The sequence below is a fragment of the Eretmochelys imbricata genome, chromosome 1 (genome assembly GCF_965152235.1).
Source record: "Eretmochelys imbricata isolate rEreImb1 chromosome 1, rEreImb1.hap1, whole genome shotgun sequence".
NCBI classification, from domain to species: domain Eukaryota; kingdom Metazoa; phylum Chordata; order Testudines; family Cheloniidae; genus Eretmochelys; species Eretmochelys imbricata.
The window spans coordinates 218,618,235-218,640,021 of NC_135572.1; the positions used below are offsets into that span (position 1 = coordinate 218,618,235).

The following is a 21,787-nucleotide window of genomic DNA, read 5'->3' on the forward strand; positions in this document are numbered from 1 at the left end:
AGAGGGAGGGATTATCCTGTGAGAGTCCGGGGGGCCCAGGGATCTCCCCAGTCACTCATTGCATGGCAGCAGGGTAAGGGGCTGGGACACAGTCTGTGTGCCATGGGGGCAGCTCACAGGCTGCTGTTTAAATCATGGGCCCTGCCCTGTCAGCTGGAGTCAGCAGACAGGAATTCTCTGGCTCAGCATGGCCTGCAGCTCCCACCCAGGTGTCATTCGCCCCTAGATTTCACAGGCCATGTGTAAGGGGACTGTTGGCCCCTTACTAAAACTCGGTGGGGGTGTTTCAGTTGGCTAGCTCCCAGGACCAGAAGGAAGGGGAAGGGTTGATAGGAAAGCAGGACCTTGAGACTGACAGTCCCCAGGAACAATGGGGAGAGGTGAATGCCCCAAGTCAGCCTGACTGACAGGGCGGGCAGGCTAATCAGGGAGTCAGGAGGACAAGGTGGGTCCTGTCCTCCCTGTGAGCTGGATTTGCCTGGGTCAGACAGAGTGGGGCCGAGCTACGAGAGAGCAGGGGCCTGAGCTGAGCTGCGGAGCAGAGCCGCGCCAGATCCAGAGAGAACCAGAGCAGCAGCCCAGGGGAGCAGGTCAGTGCTGGGAGCAGAGTCACAGGAGACCTGTGCTGGGAGCAGAGCTGCAGCAACCAGATCCGGAGGGGCCAGAAAAAACAGCCCAGGGAGCTGGAGGCAGAGCAGCAGCAGCGATGAGGCAGAGTGGAGCAGGAGCAGGAGCTGGAGCTGGGGCTGGGGCTGGAGCAGTCTGAAGCCAGGCGCGGTCAGGAGCTGAGGAGAGCGAGGGGGACCCTGGGCAGCGGGCCCAGAGCAGGGAGACGCCCCCAGCCAAGAGGCCTGGCAGGCCAGACTTGGAAGGGGATCGTAACCCCGACTGGGCGGGGACGATGCTGGGAAGAAGGGTCCTGCCACCTTCAGCTTGAAGGCGTGTGACCACCCCCAGAGCAAGTGTCCAACCCGCAGTATCCCTGCAGTACAGCCAGGGCCTGGGCAGGAGGCCTGGGACGTGTGAGGAACAGACTAAACTTCCCTTACAGTCCAGAGATGCTGGTTGTGACGTCCCCATGCAACAGAGCAGGGTGACGTGTTTTCCTTTAACCTTTCCCACTTTTTCCTTATTTTTTAAAATCGATTGCTGTTTAATACACTGTATTTCCTTTGAACTGCATGTAATGATCAGTGGGTCAGGGAAGCATCCAGTGCAGAGAGAGCACCTGGGAGTGGGGACACCTTAGCCCCTGCCCTAAGTGACCACGACAGGGTTGGGGGTTGACCCCCCAGGAATCCTGGGCCCAGCCTTGTCGGGGTTACGAGGACTCTGCCAGACAGGAGCGTGGAAGGGGAGCCCTTGATGTCAGGCAGGCCTCTGGGTAAAGGAAGAGGGAGCGAGGACTCAGATCCCTTTGCTAGCCCATTTCACTGGGGTAGTGTATAAGCCAGGAAAGTTCCCCACAACAGCGGGACCATTCCCCTGTTTACTCATGGCAAGGAGCTCCTGTCCTTAGGCTACAGCTTGCAGCTCATCCTCTGTGACCCAGCACCAGGTAAATTTTAACTCTTGATGGGAGCGGGGGATGTTTTACCTGCTCTACTCAGTGATGCTGTCGTCTCTGTCACACCTGCAAAGGGAAAGGGAGGAGAGTTGGAGTTTGGAGCGAGGGGGAGCTGATGTGCTTGTCACTGGGTAGCATCCCCCTCAGATCTCCAGACATCACTTCTACAAACTCCCTCAGAGAAGCACAGGGTCTGTATGTCAGTGATTTAGGGCCCACGTCCCCCTATGCTGACTAGTAACAAACCAGTACACTGGGGTCTGTGATGGACGCAGGGGTTGTGTGTGCTGATGTCTAAGCCAATATGGTCCCACAAAGCTTCCACCCCACAGCATCCATGATGCTTCTGCACACAGAAGATGGGAGGGCCTGGCCTGTGACCAAGGGCGGGCGGGTACTTGGACCCATCCTCTTTCCAGAAAATTACAGCATGTAGCAGAAACATCTCCTGTCACTCACCTGAGCAATTCACTGCAACATCTTCCTTGTGACCACAGTTGCTCTCACCCCAGGGCTTGGCAGGACAGTCCCAGAGAGATGACTCTGTCCCTCTGCAATTCAACGTCTCCACCCAGATGGGACCAGTCCCCTCACCAAATGCAGCCTCGCCTGGGACTGGTACAGCAGATCCACAGCCCAGTTGTTTACACACAACGTTAGCATCCGCCATATCCCAGGAGTCATCACAAACTGTTCCCCAGAAGCCACGGTACCAAACCTCCACTCTCCCCGAGCATCTGTCCTCTCCTCCCACGACGCGTAACTTCTCCTGGTCTGGAAATGCAGAAAACGTATGTGTTACTGGGACAGCTGGGAAAGTCCTTTGGGACCAAGAGGGAGACAGTGAGAAGCAGAAATACCTGTGCAGCTTGTCGAGTTCGGGCAGTCGGCAAACAGGGTCTGGGGTGGTTTCTCTCTTTCTCCTATGCAGAGAAAATGATTAAGTGAACGGACCGAGAAGAGTGTATGATGTAGGAGAGAGCAGGGCTTATCTGTGTATTAAACCCCTAAATTTCAGCAATTTTATAAACTTAAATCTAAAATCTATTTTGTTTCATAGCTAATGGATTCATTCCTCAGTGGATTCTCTGGATGTTGAAATCTTTATTCAGCTCGCTGCTGGTGTGTGCGCATTTGTGGGTATCTGAGTCTGTTCCATCCACCCTGTGTACAGCTGCTCTTGGCCCTGTTTGAAGGTAAACAGATCTGTCAGCTGAAACACACCCACATTATTGTGAGGATCCAGAGACAAGAAATGGTGGTATTAGAATTGAGGACTGTACCTATTGGGTTATGGGAAGTGGGCACCCGGTCCAGCCCTGAAGGGGTTGGAAAAGCCCTGCAGAGGGCCGGGGCTGGGGAAGGAAGTAAAACCCCAGCTGACTGGGGGAAGTGGTGGCAGCTGGGGGCCATGCCCCAATCAGGACCCAGCTGGCTCTATAAAGGCTGTGAGCCAGAAGCCAAGGTTGACCACTCTCTTGCTCTGAGATGGAGAGACCTGGCTGTAGAGACCTAAATAGAGGACCTAGTTTGGAGCAGGCTTGGGGAAAGGCCAAGGGAGCTGGGGAGCTCCAGCCTAGGAAAGCCCCAGACTGCGAGCCTGATAAGCTCTCTTAGGTACAGGGGTTGCAGGGGCAGCCACGGGTAGGCAGAGGCAGCTGGTCCAAACCCAAACTTGCTGGTGATGAGTGGCTCATCCTGCAGTCTGCCCCAGGGAGCAGGAACTAGCTGGTGACTAGCAGGAGCCTATGACTGACGTGAGGTAGGGATAGTGGGTGGGGGGGTTCCCCTGGGATGGGGAGACCCAGAACTGTGGGGTACTGCCTGGGGGCAGCAGCCAGTGAAAGGGGCTCCAAGGTCCTGGGAGGGAAACGGGAGCCAGCAGCAAGGCGAGACACTGGCCTGAAGAGGGCGCTCCGGCGGCTGGAACGCTAAATCCCAAGGACAACCAGCAGCAGGCGCAGCTGGTGAGTCAGTGCCCCGGTTACAAGGACTAAATGAGACTTTAGATCTGAAACAGACTCTCACCTACACGCACAGACCCACTTTTTGGGAATTCTGATCCTGACCCAGATTTCACAGCCTGGGTGTCAGGAAGCAGGGGCTGCAGCAGAGCTAGTCTCTAGGCAACTTAATGAGCGCAGCTGGACTGTATTAGGCTGCCTGACTGGTCATACTGCCTGATAGGTCAGCAGTCCAGCAGCCACACCAGCATTCAGCAACTGCTCAGAGCATTTCCCACAGCTAAGATATCTCATTTTCCTGTCTTGTTCAGTCTTGCTTTTACCTTTACTCCAGAATTACCCCTTGCCTTGCTCCTGGTAACCTGGTCCTGACCCTGAACTCTGATTTCTGCCTCTGGCTCTGACCCTTGGCTCCAATTTCTGGCTACCAGCTCCTGCTCTAACCACTGGATATGACTCCTGCTCCAACCACTCAGCATGACGACTCACGTCCTGTTCACTGACCTTGGGCCCATCTCTGATTGTTCATCACAAAAGTACTGCCACAGAGATTCCCAAATGATGCTCGCTAAGGGGAGGCATTTGCAGTGGTGCTGGAACAATTTTTATAGTTGGGGTGCTGAAAGTCAATGGTTCCCAAACTTTTTACCTTTCCCCTTCTTACCCTGTCTGTGCTCCCTCTCCCCCGAGTTGAGGCCAGGACTGGGCTGTGGATCGGGGTAAGGTGACTCAGGCTGGGACCACACCTTGCGGGGCTAGCAGCGGGACCCCGTGTCTGGGACCAGTAGTGGAGCGTGGGGCCGGCAGCCGGGACCCACACAAACTGATTAACCCTTTGCACCCCAAGTTCCCATGCCTATGGGCATTTGTAGGCTCTCACTAGGTGATTGCACCATGTAACACACAGCTTGTATGAATAACTCCCATTTTGTTTTCCAGGTGCTGTATTGAGAATTGACAATGAAAATATGTCTGTCACTACTGTGAATGTAAAACTGTCTCTACTGAAAAGTAAATACATTCAAAATTTCTATCACACCCTTTCAATGAGTAAAAGATGGAGTGGGTGTGTGCACAGACAGTTTCAGAATTACCACTGCAAGAAATATGGGTCTCTTCTGCTCGGTTATCACAGGAGTGCTGTTTCCATATGCCTGATGGGCACTGCCAAAGTGACCTGTGCTGCTCACTGCATGCAACATGGTCCAGCCATGTGGGACCAGAACCTGCTCCATATGCAAAGTCTCTTGCAACCTGCCCTCTATCCCCACAGTTCAGCTGTTTGCATACAGTTGCTGGGGTGTCTCCAGACATCTGATTGGAGCAAACACTGCCCCACGTCCCATTGTAGAAAACCTCCAGCCGCCCAGCACAATCACTGTCGCTCACCAGCCTCAAATCTGTGAATTCTAGAAGGAAGTGCACAAAAAGGGAATTTAAATGGTCTGATTCTGAAATGAACTGGGGTGAAGAGTGAAATCCCAGCGATTGCTCAACCCAAAAGTATAGCCACATCATTCTGCAGGAACAAGTGCAGAGAGAATCACTCTCACAATGAGAGACTCTCCTCGACACCATGGACTATTAGAAATACAATGGTCACCTCTGAAAAGTCACCAGTTCCCAGCAGTTACACACACAGACACCTGCAATACAGCAGTGACTGCCCTGCCAACACTAGAGAAATGCTGCGATATCTCCAATACTCCTGGGTGGGAACCGATGGGAAATGGTGACTTTCTAATCATGACCCCAGTTGGTAGGTAGAAGAGTAGAGTGACCATATTTTCTCAAAGGGAAAACGGAACACCCCACGGGGGGGGGGGGCAACCCCAAAACCTCCCTTCCTCTCCCCCACACAGGTGGGGCCAGCCTGAGACCTACCCTACCTCCCACCTACACAGGGATAGCCTGAGGTTCCCCTATCCCCTCAGCACGTGGGCCGGCCTGAGCCCCCCTGCCACCCAGCCTCACTCCGCTAGGGGGCGCATCCCACTTTTTTCGCAAAACTGTGTATGTGTCCAATTTGCTCTTCCCAACTCGTGATCCGTTGACAAGAGGAAACGAGAGAAATGCCCAGTTTTGCCAAAACAGTCGGGACGGCCAGGGCAGGCTTAAAAAAGAGAGTGTCCTGGCCAAAACGCACTGTATGGGCACCCTATAGAAAAGACAGTGAGGGAGAAGCTCTATCATCCTCAGCTCTTTCCTCAAATGTCTGCCCCCTCCAGTAAATCCCCTGGTAACCAGGCTCACGTGAGCATTCCCAGAACAGACCTGAGCAGAGAACTCCTGCGTCCTCTTTGTGTCTGCAGTTGTGCTGGCCCCAGCCCCTGGAAGGACAGTCCCAAAGATCGGATTTGTTTCCAGAGCAGTTCACATCATCCAGCCAGATCTGCCCGGATCCTTCCCCGTAATGAGCACAGACAGTTGCCTTGATGGCGCGTCCACATCCCAGTTGTTTGCAAACGACATTGGAGTCTGACAGATCCCAGGAATCATCACAGACTGTCCCCCAGCTCCCATTGTAATACATCTCCACTCTTCCAGCACAGCGACCTGCCCCATTCACCAGTCTGATCCGCCCACTTCCTGCAGGGATAGATCCCAGCTGTTAATATGCAATATGATGATTATTAAATAGCTTCCATGCAAATCAATGATGATGCTACAATGGCTGAGATATTGAAATGCTTTTTAAAATCTGTCTTTAACAAGAAACACAGAAACGGAGAAAAGCTGAGTAAGGAAATGAGGAATACTTTTTACAGAGCACTATTGATAAACAGCATGTGAGTGTAAGGGCCTAATTCTGAATTCCTTACTCATTGGAGTAATCCTTAAGGGACTCATCATATGGGTCAGAGCTATTTGTGAGACTAAGGGTTAGCAGAAACAGCCCTTACTAAAAATCTTGAATATTCTCAAACAACTCTTAAATGATAAGCATCAAGGTGTTCAAGGAATTATTAGGCAATTAATTTACCCAAAACCAAATATTCTTTTCAATTGTTACAGAATGGGGAGGGGGTGACACTGGATGACCAGGTCATGCTAGAGTGTAGTTAGATCAATTCACTTGTGTAGATTAAAGTAATGGTTAGATGTATACATGTGTATTCAGATGTTTAAGCTTTATGAAAACTAGTGGAACGTTATGGGTATTGTTTTTGCATGTCTATTCCTGTCATAATGTAATGCCAAACATTTACATGATAAATACACTTGTAGCTAAATAACACATCAAATAAATTTTGTGAAATGCTAAGGATTTAAGGACTTTAACAGAAAATGCTAATTTCAAAGGAAATAGCCATTATGAATAAGGTCTGAGGTCAAAAATCTAAGTGCATTTCTCACTCCCTGTCATCAAAGGAAAAGCCCACCTGGGTAGATTGTCAGCTTGTTTTCTGTGAGCTTGTTTTCTTATGTTCTTATGTGAGAAGAAGATATAAATATGGATTCAAAGAAAGATCCTGTATCTCTGGACTGTTTGGATTCTAACAGAGAAGAATAACTGAATGAAAAGACAGAGATCGCCATAGTTATTCTGGGTAGCCCTGTGTGATGGGGTGAGCGCCCCACACTAGCCTTGTAAGAGCTGGGTTGGGCCAGGTGGGCCCAATCAGCTAATTACGCTGCAAAGGGTGGAGGTTTAGGCCGGAATCAGCTGGTTAGAGAGAGTCTCACCTATTCAGGAACAGGTGGGACCTATAAAGCCAGGAAGGTGGCTCCGGGTTGGGGCTGTTGGGAACGACTGCAGTAAGGTAGACAGCGGTCATGCCCTGGGAAGAGGGAGGAGTGTTTGGGGACTGCAGGGAGACAGTCTGTAGTTATTCCCTGGGAGGAGGATTCTTGGGGCTGGCAGACCCAGAGTGAGGAGGGGAACCAGAGTATAGGAAGCAGCCATAGAATCATAGAAGATTAGGGTTGGAGGCCATCTAGTCCAACACCCTGCTCAAAGCAGGACCAACCCCAACTAAATCAGTCCAGGGAAGGAGCAGTGTGGGCAGAGGGAGGAAGCCCAGAACTGCTGAGCTGTCCCTGGACTGGATCCCAGAAAAGAGGGCAGGCCTGGGTTCCCCTACTAGCCACTGAGGGAGTGGCACCAGGGCAGTGAATGGGAAGATGGCCTAGGACTGTTGATGGACTGAATCCCGTCAGGGGGAACACTGACCTAGCTGGAGGTCTAAGTCACAAAGAGGATGCTGCGGGTCCTGGAGCAAGAGGAGCTGCAGACCAGAGTGAGATTGATGGTGTTCAAACTGTGGATGGGCGTTGGCCTCGACAGCTAATCCCCAGAGTGACCAGGAGGAGATGCCAGACCGGCAGTGAGTGGAGTACCTCATGACACCCTGTAAAAGCCTTTGGGGAAACTGACAGTTTATTACATCACTGCCACCATTTGGAGTTACAAACTGATTTCCCTGTTGTTATATTTTACCTGCTATAGCCTCTCAATAACCCTCCTTCTTTCTTCTTAGCTAATAAACCTTTAGTTATTTACGATAGAACTGGCTGCAAGCGTTCTCTTTGGAGGAAGTTCTGGGTGACTGGCTGGTCCCTTGGGACTGGGAGAAACTTGGTGTGCTGTGATGTTAAGATTAAGTGACATTTTATCACAACTTCCAGTTTGTCTGGGTGGCAGGTTAGGCGGTCTGTGACTCCACAGTGAGACTTGTATAGTGATCCAGGAGTTCACGTTTGTGACTGGCTTGGTGAATCATAGAATATCAGGGTTGGAAGTGAGCTCAGGAGGTCATCTAGTCCAACCCCCTGCTCAAAGCAGGACCCATCCCCAATTAAATCATCCCAGCCAGGGCTTTGTCAAGCCTGACCTTAAAAACTTTGAAGGAAGGAGATTCCACCACCTCCCTAGGTAACCCATTCCAGTGTTTCACCACCCTCCTAGTGAAAAAGTTTTTCCTAATATCCAACCTAAATCTCCCCCACTGCAACTTGAGACCATTACTTCTTGTTCTGTCATCTGCTACCACTGAGAACAGTCTAGAGCCATCCTCTTTGGAACCCCCTTTCAGGTAGTTGAAAGCAGCTATCAAATCCCCCCTCATTCTTCTCTTCCGTAGACTAAACATCCACAGTTCCCTCAGCCTCTCCTCATAACTCATGTGTTCCAATCCCCTAATCATTTTTGTTGCCCTCCACTAGACTCTTTCCAATTTTTCCACATCCTTCTTGTAGTGTGGAGCCCAAAATTGGACACAGTACTCCAGATGAGGCCTCACCAGTATCGAATAGAGGGGAACGATCACGTCCCTCGATCTGCTGGCAATGCCCCTACTTATACATCCCAAAATGCCATTGGCCTTCTTGGCAACAAGGGCACACTGTTGACTCATATCCAGCTTCTCGTCCACTGTAACCCCTAGGTTCTTTTCTGCAGAATTGCTGCCGAGCCATTCGGTCCCTAGTCTGTAGCGGTGCATTGGATTCTTCCGTCCTAAGTGCAGGACTCTGCAGGCGAAATCTAATTATAGAACACACCACCAGTTTGGGGTATCTGCCCTTGTTTTCTGAGTCTGCCCTGAGTTAGTCACTTACAGTGGTGAGCCACTCCAGATAGCATGACAGCACGTACCAGAACATTAGAGAAAAGTAGACTTGGTACCACTTTATTTTACAAATAAAGGGAAAGACAGGCAAATTGTCTCTGTGTGTGTACAATAAAGTCCAAGACACTTAGGACCTAATTCTACCCTGCTGAAATCAACTGTGAAGCTCCCACTGACACAATGGGAACAGAAATGGGCCCTTAATGTGCTGTAGTTACCCTGCAGTTGGAATGGGCATGAAAAATATCAGTGCAGTAACATACAGTGCATGATATAGGGACATAGTTAAAATGTCTGTTACTTGTTTACTTTTACTGTTGGACCTGAAAGTAAATATATACCAGCCAAAAGAACAATAGAATTGTTTTGTACAATAGTCATGTTCAACCAAGAACAATGAAAAAATCCCATCACAGATTTTTTTTCGGTTTTTTTTTAACCTTTAAATGATGGAAAATTGCACAGTTATAGGATTAGGACTTCACAAGGTCACATTATAAAATCAACTTTGATGTATTTCCTAAGCGACAGAGGGTTAGATTCACAAAGGTACATAGCTACCTAACTGCCTCTTTATAAATACATAATATATAAATCCCTACATATTTATTGAAGCAGGGACTTGACTCTCCCGTATCCCAGGTGAGTGCCCTGGCCATAGCTAGAATCAATCTCTAGCTTTTTTTCGGATTCAGTGACTGATTATTTGTACAAAGCGGAACATTTCCAGCAGGAGAGACCCACCCCAGCACAGTCTAGTGTGACTAGGGCACTCACCTGCGTTCACGTCCCTGCTCCAAATCAGGCAGAGCAGGGATTGAATGTGGATTTCCCACCACCCAGTTGAGTGCTTTAACCACTGGGTCCTGTGTAAAATGGGGAGATGAGAGAGCTGACCTGGCTTATGTGCCTAGCTCCAGGAGTGGGTTCATGACTGAGGTCCCCGAGCAGAGATAGGTGCCTACCTCTACCTGCGTGTCAGGGGGCTGAGGCTTTGATCAATGGCAGGTTGGCAACAAAATAACTTTGTTTATCTAGGCCCTACTCCCTTCCTTGGTATTTCACTGCTAGCAAATGTAGATGGATCCCTGTTCAGCTTTCTGGCTTCTGGTGCCTAACTCTCCCCATGCATTGTACGTGGAGCTGGGCATGTGACTCATGGCTGAGGATCCCATTCGATGGCAAGGCACCTAGAAGTCAGGCCTTGCAACGCCCAAGGCCCTTGGGGGATCTAGCCCAGAGTTACTATCCATGGCAGCCTTGGTCAAAACAAGTTGCATATGACTTCCTTTTCTTACTATTGTTTTCTGATTCAAGACAGCATGTTTTTTTAAGACTTTAACATAAAGAAGCAACTAGATACACTAGAGGTGCTTGGAAATTCATCCTTTTCCCACAAAATATGAATAACCGTGAATATTTTTCATGTTCCACAAATAAATTTGGGATTTTCATAGATCTGTCAAGTGATTAAAAAAAATTAATCGTGATTAATTGTGCTGTTAATAATAGAATACCATTTATTTAAATATTTTGGATGTTTTCTACAGTTTCAAATATATTGATTTCAATTACAAAACACAATAGAAAGTATACAGTGCTCACTTTATATTGTTTTATTCCAAATATTTGAAGTGTAAAAAATGAAAGAAATAGTATTTTTCAATTCAGCTAATACAAGTACTGTAGTGCAATCTCTTTACCATGGAAGCTGAACTTACAAATGTAGATTTATGTACAAACAATAACTGCATTCAGAAATAAAACAATACATTTAAATTGGTATTCTGTTCTTTAACAGTGCAATTAAAACTGCAATTAATCATGATTTTTTTAATCTCGATTAACTTTTTTAGTTAAATGCGTGAGTTAACTGTGGTTAATTGACAGCCCAAGTTTTTCAACAGAAATCTGAACATTTTCAATGAAAAACTATTTGAGAAAATTTGCAATCTTATTGTGAAGATTTTTCACAGGAAAAAAGTTTTGATGAATTTTTTTTGAACAGCTCTAATCCATAAAAATATGAGAGAGAGACAGAGAGAGAGGTTGCTATCGTACATTAACCCTATACCATGACTATGCTTTGTTCTGTATATAATATATATTTTACTATAAATCGGTCTCAGTTTGAACATCAGATCCACATCGTTTCAAGGACTGCCAAGATCACAGCACAAGGTAGGGTGGAGGCAGGCCCTGGGGTGGGTCATGTTCCCTTGAACAAGGACAGGATATTTATAAGATTTTCACACTAAGTCACCTGAGCAAATGACACCAACGTCCTCAGCAATTCCTGCCTGGGTTGTCTCAGGCTGGGAGATGTCACAGAGAGTCAGACGAGTCTCATTTCCTCCACATCGGACACTTTTCAGCCCCACGGGGCCCCTTCCTCGCTCAGACATAGGGGGGTAATAAGCTTTCTCAGCAACTCCACACTGGAGCTGCCTGCACACCACGCTGGCATCGTCCATGTCCCACTGGTCATCCAGGACTCTGCCCCACACACCATGGAGGGAAATCTCAACTCTCCCACTGCATCGGCTCTCTCCATTCAACAGTCTGAGCGCCTCAGAACGACCTGGGCTCACAGAGACAAAAAATATGCTGAATAACACTCCCTGCTGGTACTGTATTAGAAATAATACACAGGTATGATGTGAAACACAAGTTTCTGTGCTGAGTGGAAGGTAACTCTCACCGCTGTGCAGTGATACAGGGAACAGCCTCTTTCAAGGGTTTCGTCTGTCTGTCTACTCAGAAATGCAGGAGGTGATGGAAGGAAAGAATTCCCCAGCTCTGAGATCAGATCTTGCACGATGTGGAGCGCTCTCACCTCCCTAAGGAGTCAATGTGAGTGGAGAGTGCTCAGGAACACCTGGCAGATCAGGCCCCTGGTTTCCAAAATGGTCTGTGCAAAAGTGCTCAGTGCTCACCCCGCACATTGATAACGTCAGCGCTGTGAGGTAGCTGTGATTTACAACAGGAGTCTAGGGATTGGCCTTCAATGAGCTCACCAAGCGCCCCACTTCACTGCTGCAATTCCCGGATCCAGACTGCCAGGACACATGGCTCCTTTAAAGAAAACCCTGCCCTGTTTGTCCCCGTTCAATGCACATTGGTGGCCTGCGATCACGGCGTCAGCTCCAAACCCAAAAGGAGCTAACACAATAAAGGCTTTTCTGCACTCAGCAAGGATTTTCCAGGCCAGGTCTGCAACTGTGGACACTTGAGTTACCTTTCTCACGAAGTCTAGCTATTGGCTTGGCTGGAGATGATGCTGGAGAAGAGAGTGACCTCTGGGCAATGGGGAAGAAGATCCCATTTTTTTCTAAACATATATATTTTTCATTTTAAAACTTTGTTCACTGTGAGCACATAAAGATGTTGAAGTTCCTTGTGGGAGAAGCGAAGAGCCTTTCTGGTGATTAAGTCATCGGAGATTTATACAGTGTATGCGGCACCTTACATTTCAAAGGAGCCAAAGTGCTCCCAAAATGTGATCTGTAAACCTGTCAAATCTTCCTAAATATATAAACAGTTATAAGAATATACATACAGAGGACAGTAGTGACTCCATATTTAAAGATGAGATTAGTATTATACTTAAGACAGGTATTTAACTACTCTGTTTTTTATTAAAGTTGTGTATGGTCAGAATCTCACATTAAGACTCCTATACTCTGAGCAGGTGTAAATGAGCCCTTAGGGTTAGGAAGAATTGGGCCCAATGTAATCTCCCCTTACTTCCCGCACAGAATCTCTGTGTCAGTGTGACCCACATTCCTTGTTCTGCACCATTTGACTTTATTTCTCTGACAGGAAGCGAAAGATGCCATGGGGAGGGGACATAGATTTTATCTGGATATTCTGGGCCTCTGTTACGTTATGGGCAACCCCACACCCTAGTCACCCTCTGAGGACAGAGCTAGAGTGCAGGGTTGCGGGGGGAGATTATAAATATAGGAGTTGAAGTGCTTTTATACACTTGAAAGGCTACAATGGCACAGCTGCAGCTGCACCTCTGTAGCCCTTTAGTGTAGACCCTACCTATGCCGACCGGAGGGGTTCTCCCATTCCTATAGTTCATCCACCTCCCTGAGAGGTGGTAGCGAGCTTGACAGAAGAATTCTTCTGTTTACCTAGTGCTGTCTACACTGCAGGGGGTCGGGGGGTAGGTTGGCTTCATGTCTCACTCAGGGGTGAGGATTTTTCTTATCCCTGAGTGATTTAGCTGGATCAACCCAGCTTTTTGATGTATACCGTGTCGAAGACAGCCCTGTGGACTCAGTGGCTGAGAGATGTATCTGCTGTGAGGGCTGATCCCAACCCCTGTACCACCGTGGATACAGGGCAGTGCTATGCCAGCTTTATTTTCTAAGGAAGCCCTCCATTGGGATAATGTTTGGTGCACCATGGTGTGGTCTATGGACGTAGAGGGAGAGCTGGGGCAGTATTTGTTGCTGTGGAGACCACAGAGACTATGGAATTTACATTTAGCTATCAGCTGACTGCTCTAAACTGGGATTCTGTCTCAGTTAAAGAGAGAGAACAGGGCAGCACTTGGTGAGGTGAGGATTTGTGAATTCTTGCCTGATTTAGCTGGGTTTATGGGGAGAAGACAGTGCTCTATGGAGTGAGAGCCTTACAGAGATCCAGGGAACAGATATTGTAGAGGCTGTTTCCAATCCTTGTACCACATTGAATACAGGCTACAGATTTCTGTTTCATCAGCAACTGAGAGACCCAGTCAACTCTTAACCCAAGCCTAGGGCTGGAGCGCTGCTAGCTGGTAAGATCCCCAGACTGTTTCGTTGCTCACCGATTTCTGAAGTGTTTGAAACAGCTGAGGTTCTGCCATTTCTCAAGCTCTAAAGACCCACTACATGTTACAACCACACTGCAAAGCCTGCGAAATCATCTCTAAGAGAAGATCAGTGGGGAATGTGTTTGTATGTTTGTGCTGAAGTATAGAACACATTAAGTTGTAAGAGAAACAAATGGAGGAAGGTCTGTATAAGGAGACCCCATAGATTTACTTTCTTATAGCTTTTGTTTAAGTGGCAAAGAGTCCTTATAGACTAACAGACGTTTTGAAGCATAAGTTTTCATGGGTGAATACCCACTTTATTGGATGCATGTAGTGGAAATTTCCAGAGGGAGGCATAAATATGCAAGCAAGAATCAGGCTAGGGATAACGAGGTTAGTTCAGTCAGGGAGGATGAGGCCCTCTTCTAACAGCTGAGGTGTGAACACCAAGGGAGGAGAAACTGCTTTTGTCCTTGGCTAGCCATTCACAGTCTTTGTTTAATCCTGAGCTGATGGTGTCAAATTTGCAAATGAACTGAAGCTCAGCAGTTTCTCTTTGAAGTCTGGGCCTGAAGTTTTTTTGCTGCAGGATAGCTACCATTCAATCTGCTATTGTGTGTCCAGCGAGGTTGAAGTGTTCTCCTACAGGTTTTTGTATATTGCCATTCCTAATATCTGATTTGTGTCCATTTATCCTTTTACTTAGGGGTTGTCCAGTTTGGCTGACGTACATAGCAGAGGGGATTGCTGGCACATGATGGTATATATTATCATAGAATCATAGAATCATAGAATATCAGGGTTGGAAGGGACCTCAGGAGGTCATCTAGTCCCACCCCTGCTCAAAGCAGGACCAGTCCCCAACTAAATCATCCCAGCCAGGGCTTTGTCAAGCCTGACCTTAAAAACTTCTAAGGAGATTCCACTACCTCCCTAGGTAACCCATTCCAGTGCTTCACCACCCTCCCAGTGAAAAAGTTTTTCCGAATATCCAACCTAAACCTCCCCCACTGCAACTTGATGACATTGGTGGATGTGCAGGTGAATGAACCGGTGTTGGTGTGGCTGATCTGGTTCAGTCCTGTCATGGTGTCGCTGGTGTAGATTTGTGGGCAGAGTTGGCATTGTGGTTTGTTGCACGGATTGTTTCCTGAGTTAGAGTTACTATGGTGCAGTGTGTAGTGGCTGGTGAGAATATGCTTCAGGTTGGCAGGCTGTCTGTGGGTGAGGACTGGCCTGCCTCCCAAGGCCTGTGAAAGTGCGGGATTGTTGTCCAGGATGGGTTGTAGATCACTGATGATACATTGGAGAGATTTTAGCTGAGGACTGTATGTGATGGCCAGTGGAGTTCTGTTGGTTTCTTTCCTGGGCTTGTCTTGCAGCAGGAGGCTTCTGGGTACATGTCTGGCTCTGTTGATCTGTTTCCTTATTTCCTCGTGAGGGTACTGTAGTTTTGAGAATGCTTGGTGAAGATCTTGTAGGTGTTCATCTCTGTCTGAGGGGTTGGAGCAAATGCGGTTGTACCCCAGCACTTGGCTGTAGACAATGGATCATGTGGTGTGTTCGGGATGGAAGCTGGAGGCATGAAGGTAGGCATAACGGTTGGTGGGTTTTCGGTATAGCGTGGTGTTAACGTGACTGTCACTTATTTGCACCGTAGTGTCTAGGAAGCGGACCTCCCATGTAGATTGGTCCAGGCTGAGTTTGATGGTGGGGTGGAAGCTGTTGAAATCGTGGTGGAATTCTTCCAGAGTTTCCTTCCCATGGGTCCAATTGATGAAGACGTCATCAATGTAGGTAGAGAAGGGGCGTGAGTGGAGGAGAGCTGAGGAAGCGTTGTTCCAGGTCAGCCATAAAAATGTTGGCATATTGTGGGGCCATGCGGGTGCCCATACCGGTGCCACTGGTCTGGAGGTGTATATTGTCACCAAATTTGAAATAATTGTGCATGAGGGTAAAGTTACAGAGCTCAGCAACCAGTTGTGCTGTGGCATCATCAGGGATACTGTTCCTGACAGCTTGTATTCCATCTATGTGTGGGATGTTTGTGTAGAGAGCCTCTACATCCATGGTGGCTAGGATGGTGTTTTCTTGAAGATCACCAATGCATTGTAGTTTTCTCAGGAAATCAGTGGTGTCACGGAGATAGCTGGGAGTGCTTATTCATAGTTATTATAATGTTTTCTGTGTGCATTAAATGTTTGGTTTACTAAGGCCATGTCTACACTGTGGGTGCTACAGTGACACAGAACTTCACTGCAGCTATGCTGCTGTAGTGTGGATGCTTCCTCCAGTGACAGAAGGGGTTTTACTATTGCTGTGGGTAATCCATCTTTCCAAGTGGTGGTAGCTAGATCAATGGAAGAATTCTTCTATTGTTGTCTACAGTGAGGGTGAGGTTGGCATAGTTATGTCACTGAGGGATGTGACTCCTATTGATCTCATTGATGAAGGCTGCGAAGTGCCTAAATCCTTACTGAAAATGAAATGTATGCTCTTAAACCAGTTAGGCATTGCCATGCTGAATGGAGCAACAGCGAAACAGCTGTAAAAATCTGGGCCTAGCCACTATGGATAGCAATCAGATGACTTGCCATCAATCAGCTATGGCAGTTCTCTGGTGTGACATGGGGAAGCCGATGAAGATCTTTGGAGAAGCCTGCAGGAAAAAGGACCCCTGCAGTATTTGTGTTGCATTGTAGAGGAGGATCTGCATCAAAGCGCCAGCTGCTCTCACTAAGAGCAGGATCTTTGTGAAAGTTCTCAGCTGGCTCAGAAGCCAAGCTCTGGAGCCATTTGAACGCTTTCCTGAAAACTGGGATCTTTGGCAAAGAAATGACTATTTCTGTGAAGTGCTGTGGGGAATTAATGATCTACAAACATACACACCCACTGAGCAAGCTCTGTAGGTGAGGGCTGCAGCCCACCAGCACACAGCCCAGGATGGGCAACGGGGAAGCATTTTGGCCAGGAACTCCAGGGCAAACACTTACGTTTCCAGAGAGTGAGATGGGATTGTAATGGGCCCACACCATGGATGAGATCTCTGTGTATAGGCTGCTTCTGCAACACCAACCTCAACCTGATGAAGGGCTGAGTCAGCCCTGCTGGGACTGAGGGAATCAGTGAATCACAAACCCCAGGTTTATAGCACAGAGCCATTCTCTCCGGTTCACTCTAGCGTAGTGCTAGGATCCACCTCACCACCCCTCCCTGTACCCGGAAGTGTCTCTGATCTGGGGAACTTAAACAAAGAGAGCAACACTCCGATACCCCTACTTACCTTGAGTACTGTAGTCAATGGGACTACTCATGATGATCCTAATCTGGGCAGTATATTGCACTGTAACTAACATATACACGTCTATATTAAACTTACCTGAGCAAATAACACTGGCCGAGTCTCTGGGGGAGCAGGTTGGGTTGCCCAGGGCCATGCGAGAACAATCCCACAGACAGGGTTCAGTCCCTTCACAATGAAAAGTGTCGCTCCATACGGTTCCGCTCCCTTCCCCGAAATGGGCTCCTCCCAGGATCGACTCGGCGTATCCACAGTTCAGCTGATGGCAGAGGACGTTGGCATCTTGCAAATCCCAGTGGGAGGCACAGAGGCTTCCCCATGTGTCTCCATGTTGGATCTCCACTCTCCCGGAGCATTCGGTGCCGTTCACTAACCTGCCGCCCAGGCACCCTGAGCACAAGGGAAAGTGAGCGTCGAGGTGGCGCAGTGATCAGTGTTAATGGCAATGGCAGGGAGGGGAGTGGGGAACAGGAAGGGATTCTTGCTCATGATCAATGCTAGCAGTTACCCTGTGGGGGCTGTGGGACTATTCTACACTTGCACATTCACAAACTGATACTCGATCCACATCTGTTAGTTCGAAGGCAGGACAAGGGACAAGAATTTGGCTTCCTTGGTACAGACTTGGCTGGTGCAGGGACAGGGCTCCAATTTATGGGCCAGTTCCCACCTGGTGTAAATCAGCATAGCCTCACTGAGCCCAATGGAGCTTGGCTGACTGACACACTGTGAAGATCTGGCCGAGGATGTTCCCCAATCCCCAATCCTTTTCTTTCCCATTGCAGCTGCTCACCTGAACACACCACGCTGGTTTCACTCGCAGGGGGACACTCAGTTGTGCCCAGCGCAGTTACAAGACAGTCCCTCAGGCGGGATTCATTCCTCTCACAGCCAAACGTGCCGTTCCAGACAGGCCCGTCTCCTGTGCCAAAGAGCTGCCCTGCTGGAATCGACAGGGCGAATCCACAGTCAAACTGCTGGCAGAGGATGTGGGCAGCCTGTAAATCCCACTGGGAGTCACAGAGGGTACCCCAGGCGCCTCCGTGACGAAGCTCCACTCTCCCCGAACACCCTGTGCTGCCGTTTGCCAGCCTGTACCCGCCGTACCCTGAGAAGAAGGAGAAGGGAGATCAGAAGGACATTTCTCTTGCACAATTGTATCCAAAGATGTGACGAAGGAGCCCCAGTGACCTGGGATAATTAATTAATAATTACTTCCCAGTTTACTGGGCACTTTGTAAATAAGGATGTTCAGATTTGATTATCAGGTTCTTTCAGTGCAGGCGTTATTGCTCATATCTGCCCTTTGTGGGAAGTCACACAGCACCCACCAAACTCCGCCCCGGCATTTACTACTCTGAGGTCAGGGTCATGCCTGGGACAGATTGTCTTTGGCTGAGGCCAGTCTCTGCTTTGGTGGTTCCAGAGTGCTGGTCAGGAGTCTGGAGCGGCTGCCCCTAAGTTATCACACAAATCCCATGTGAAGAAACTGGGGTTCTCATGGGTGCTGAGTCCTAGGTTACTGGAAGCTTATTGAATCAGAACAGTTGCACTCAGGAGTCTGACTGGGAATAACATACACAGTGGTGATATTCTAGCTCAGTGACAGCTCTGCAACAGTTAAGGTTGAGACCAGCTTTCCTTCAAAGCTAATTTTTTCTAAGTGCTCTAATATCTGCCTGATTGATTGGATTGGATTGAAATACAGTATTTCACATAGGAGCACAGGGCTGTATTAGTAATCCAAATGTGGGGCCATTTCTCCAAGGGGTTTCCGAGATACAGCTCCCAGGAAGGAAAAAAAACAGCTTATATTAAATTTGACAGATTCGGGCATTTTATTTTTGCACACAGGTAGAGATCAAACCAAGGCGCAGATCATTGCACCAGGGTCTCAGACACTTGAGGGTTACCCCCAACAGAGGATATGGCATCCACCCGCCTTTGGGGGAAATCAGATTCAGATGTTATTTCAAAACGAGCCTGCTTCTCCAGTTAGGGGCTTGCGAAGGCTTGGGCGCCTCCACACACATCTAACGGACTCCACTGAGCATGTGCAGCGAGAGAGGATAGCTCTCTGGAAACCCGACAATCCAGCATGAGATGTGGGTGGCTTTGAGGGTAAATTGTGGCCTTTACAGCTAGGCACCCCCACCCCGGCACTGTGAGCGCAACTCCCGCTCAGAAAAGAAACGTGATGTTAAAAAAGCAGGTTTATTGCTCCAATTGGTCTCTCTCATGGGGGATTTTGTTTGGTGTAAATATAATCTGAGTGCAGCAACATATTCAGAATGTGCTGAAATTACTTTTGAAAAGAAAACAACTTCCAAATGTGAATGCTGACTGGGAAGGGTAGGGGTGATCAGGGGTGCAAGAGTAGGTGGTAACAGGGGGAAATGTTTGCGTTTTCAGCCAGGGATGTGTTTATTATGGGGCGGGAGACAAATGGGAATCGGTGATAGGGGAGAGAAGAAGTTGCGGGGTGGGCTCAGGGAAGGGGGAGAGTGTGAGGATTGGGAGAGGAGGAAGGGAAAACACATGAGGGGTTGCAAACTAGGAAGGGAAGCAGAAAAAGTTTTGGGGTTGAAGTAAGGCACATCAGCCATGAATTCTCCCCTTCCATGTGTGTGCTGCAATCTACGGGAGCCCTATCCCTTTGCAGGCCCCGGGAGCAACTATACAACCACCATTATCCCCATTCCATTCTAACAAAATGTACAGGACAGGGAGGAGCACTGAGGAATCACATAGCAACCTTGTGGCCTAGTGGAAAAACCACTGGACTGGGACTATCCCCAGCTTTGCCACTGGCTTGCTGTCTGACCTTGGGCAAGTCTGAGGTTCTGAGCCCCAGAAGGTGGTGAGAGGCAGAGCAGCTGAAAGTCTCTGGGCAAAGATAAAAGCAAGGAAAAATAGTGGTGATGTAATGGTAGGGGCCTAGTATAGACCACCCAATCAGGAGAAGGAATGGATGAGGCATTTCTACAACAAACATAAATGTTCAAAACACAAGACCTGACAGTAACAGGGGAGTTTATCTACCCAGACATCTGTTGGAAAAGTAATAAGGCAAAACACTAAATGTTCAATCAGTTCTTGGAATGTGTTGGGGAAAACTTTTTGTTCCATAAAAGTAGAGGAAGTAACCAGGAGGACCGACATTTGAGACTAGATTCTGACCCAGAGGGAGGAATTGTTAGTGAATCTGAAGGTGGAAGGCAACTTGGGTGAAAGTGACCATGAAACGATAGTTGTCATGATTCTAAGGAAAGGAAGGAGTGAAAGAAGCAGAATAAGAAAAAAGGACTTCAAAAACTCCAGACTTTAACAAACATAGTGAACGGATAGCTAAGTTCCTATGGGAAGAAAATCTTAGGGAAAAAAGGAAGTCAGGAGACCTGACAGTTTCTCAATATTATAGACACAACTTCAAAGTATCCTGATGTGAAGGAAAAACAGAAAGAATCGTAAGAGAACATTATGGCTCCACAGGAGCTCTTTAAGGACTGAAAATCAAAAAGGAATCATACAGAAAGTGGAAATGTGAAGCAGTTGCTAAGGATGAGCACAAAACCACAGCACCAGCATGTCGGGACTAAATCAGAGAGGCTAAAGCACAATATGAGTTACACCCAACAAGGGACATAAAAAGATAATACTAATAAGAAGTTCTCTAAATACATTAGGGGGTAAGAGAAAGATGAAGTAAAGTACAGGTCCTCTACTTAGTAAAAAGAAGAGCTAATAAGGGACGATATCAAGAAGGCTGAAGTGTTTAATTTCTATTTTGTTTTAATCTTTACTAAATAGGTTAATGGTGAGCAGATATTCAACACATTTAATATTAACAATGAGGGGGAAGGAATGCAAACCTAACAGAAATTAAATCTACTGTCCCCAAAGATACAGTACACACACACTAGCCTGTTAGCCTGTAGCCCTGAATTTGACATTCCTGCATGCACCCCTGTCATAAATATAAAGGGAAGGGTAAACACCTTTAAAATCCCTCTTGGCCAGAGGAAAAGCCCTTTCACCTGTAAAGGGTTAAGAAGCTAGGATAACCTCACTGGCACCTGACCAAAATGACCATGTGTGTGCTGCAAGATACTTTCAAAAGCTGAAGGGAGGGAGAAACAAAGGCTCTCCCTGCCTGTGTGTGTGATGCATTTGCCGGGAACAGAAAGGAATGGAATCTAAGAACTTAGTAAGTAACCTAGCTAGATATGCGTTAGATTCTGTTTGTTTAAATGGCTGAGAAAATAAGCTGTGCTGAATGGAATGGATATTCCTTTTTTTGTGTTTTTGTCACTTAAGGGTTTGCCTAGAGGGATTCTCTATGTTTTGAATCTAATTACCCTGTAAGGTATTTACCCTCCTGATTTTACAGAGGTGATTCTTTTACTTTTTCTTCTATTAAAACCCTTCTTTTAAGAACCTGATTGCTTTTTTCATTGTTCTTAAGATCCAAGGGTTTGGGTCTGTGGTCACCGATGTAAATTGGTGAGGATTTTTATCAAGCCTTCCCCAGGAAAGGGGGCGTAGGGTTTGGGGAGGATTCTGGGGGGAAAGATG

The 21,787-nt window shown here is 47.8% G+C and overlaps 1 protein-coding gene across 1 annotated transcript in view; it reads right to left on the reverse strand.

Annotated features, from left to right (window-relative positions):
• LOC144268694 (antigen WC1.1-like) overlaps nt 1-21,787 on the reverse strand; it is a 62,729-nt gene that overhangs the window by 10,808 nt on the left and 30,134 nt on the right. The window contains exons 5-12 of the mRNA XM_077823873.1: nt 18,006-18,320; nt 17,291-17,602; nt 11,365-11,682; nt 5,806-6,120; nt 4,626-4,940; nt 2,428-2,490; nt 2,027-2,341; nt 1,598-1,633 (exon numbers count right to left, since the gene is read on the reverse strand). Coding sequence (XP_077679999.1) covers nt 1,598-1,633; nt 2,027-2,341; nt 2,428-2,490; nt 4,626-4,940; nt 5,806-6,120; nt 11,365-11,682; nt 17,291-17,602; nt 18,006-18,320 — 1,989 coding nt within the window. The remainder of the gene's footprint in view (nt 1-1,597; nt 1,634-2,026; nt 2,342-2,427; nt 2,491-4,625; nt 4,941-5,805; nt 6,121-11,364; nt 11,683-17,290; nt 17,603-18,005; nt 18,321-21,787) is intronic.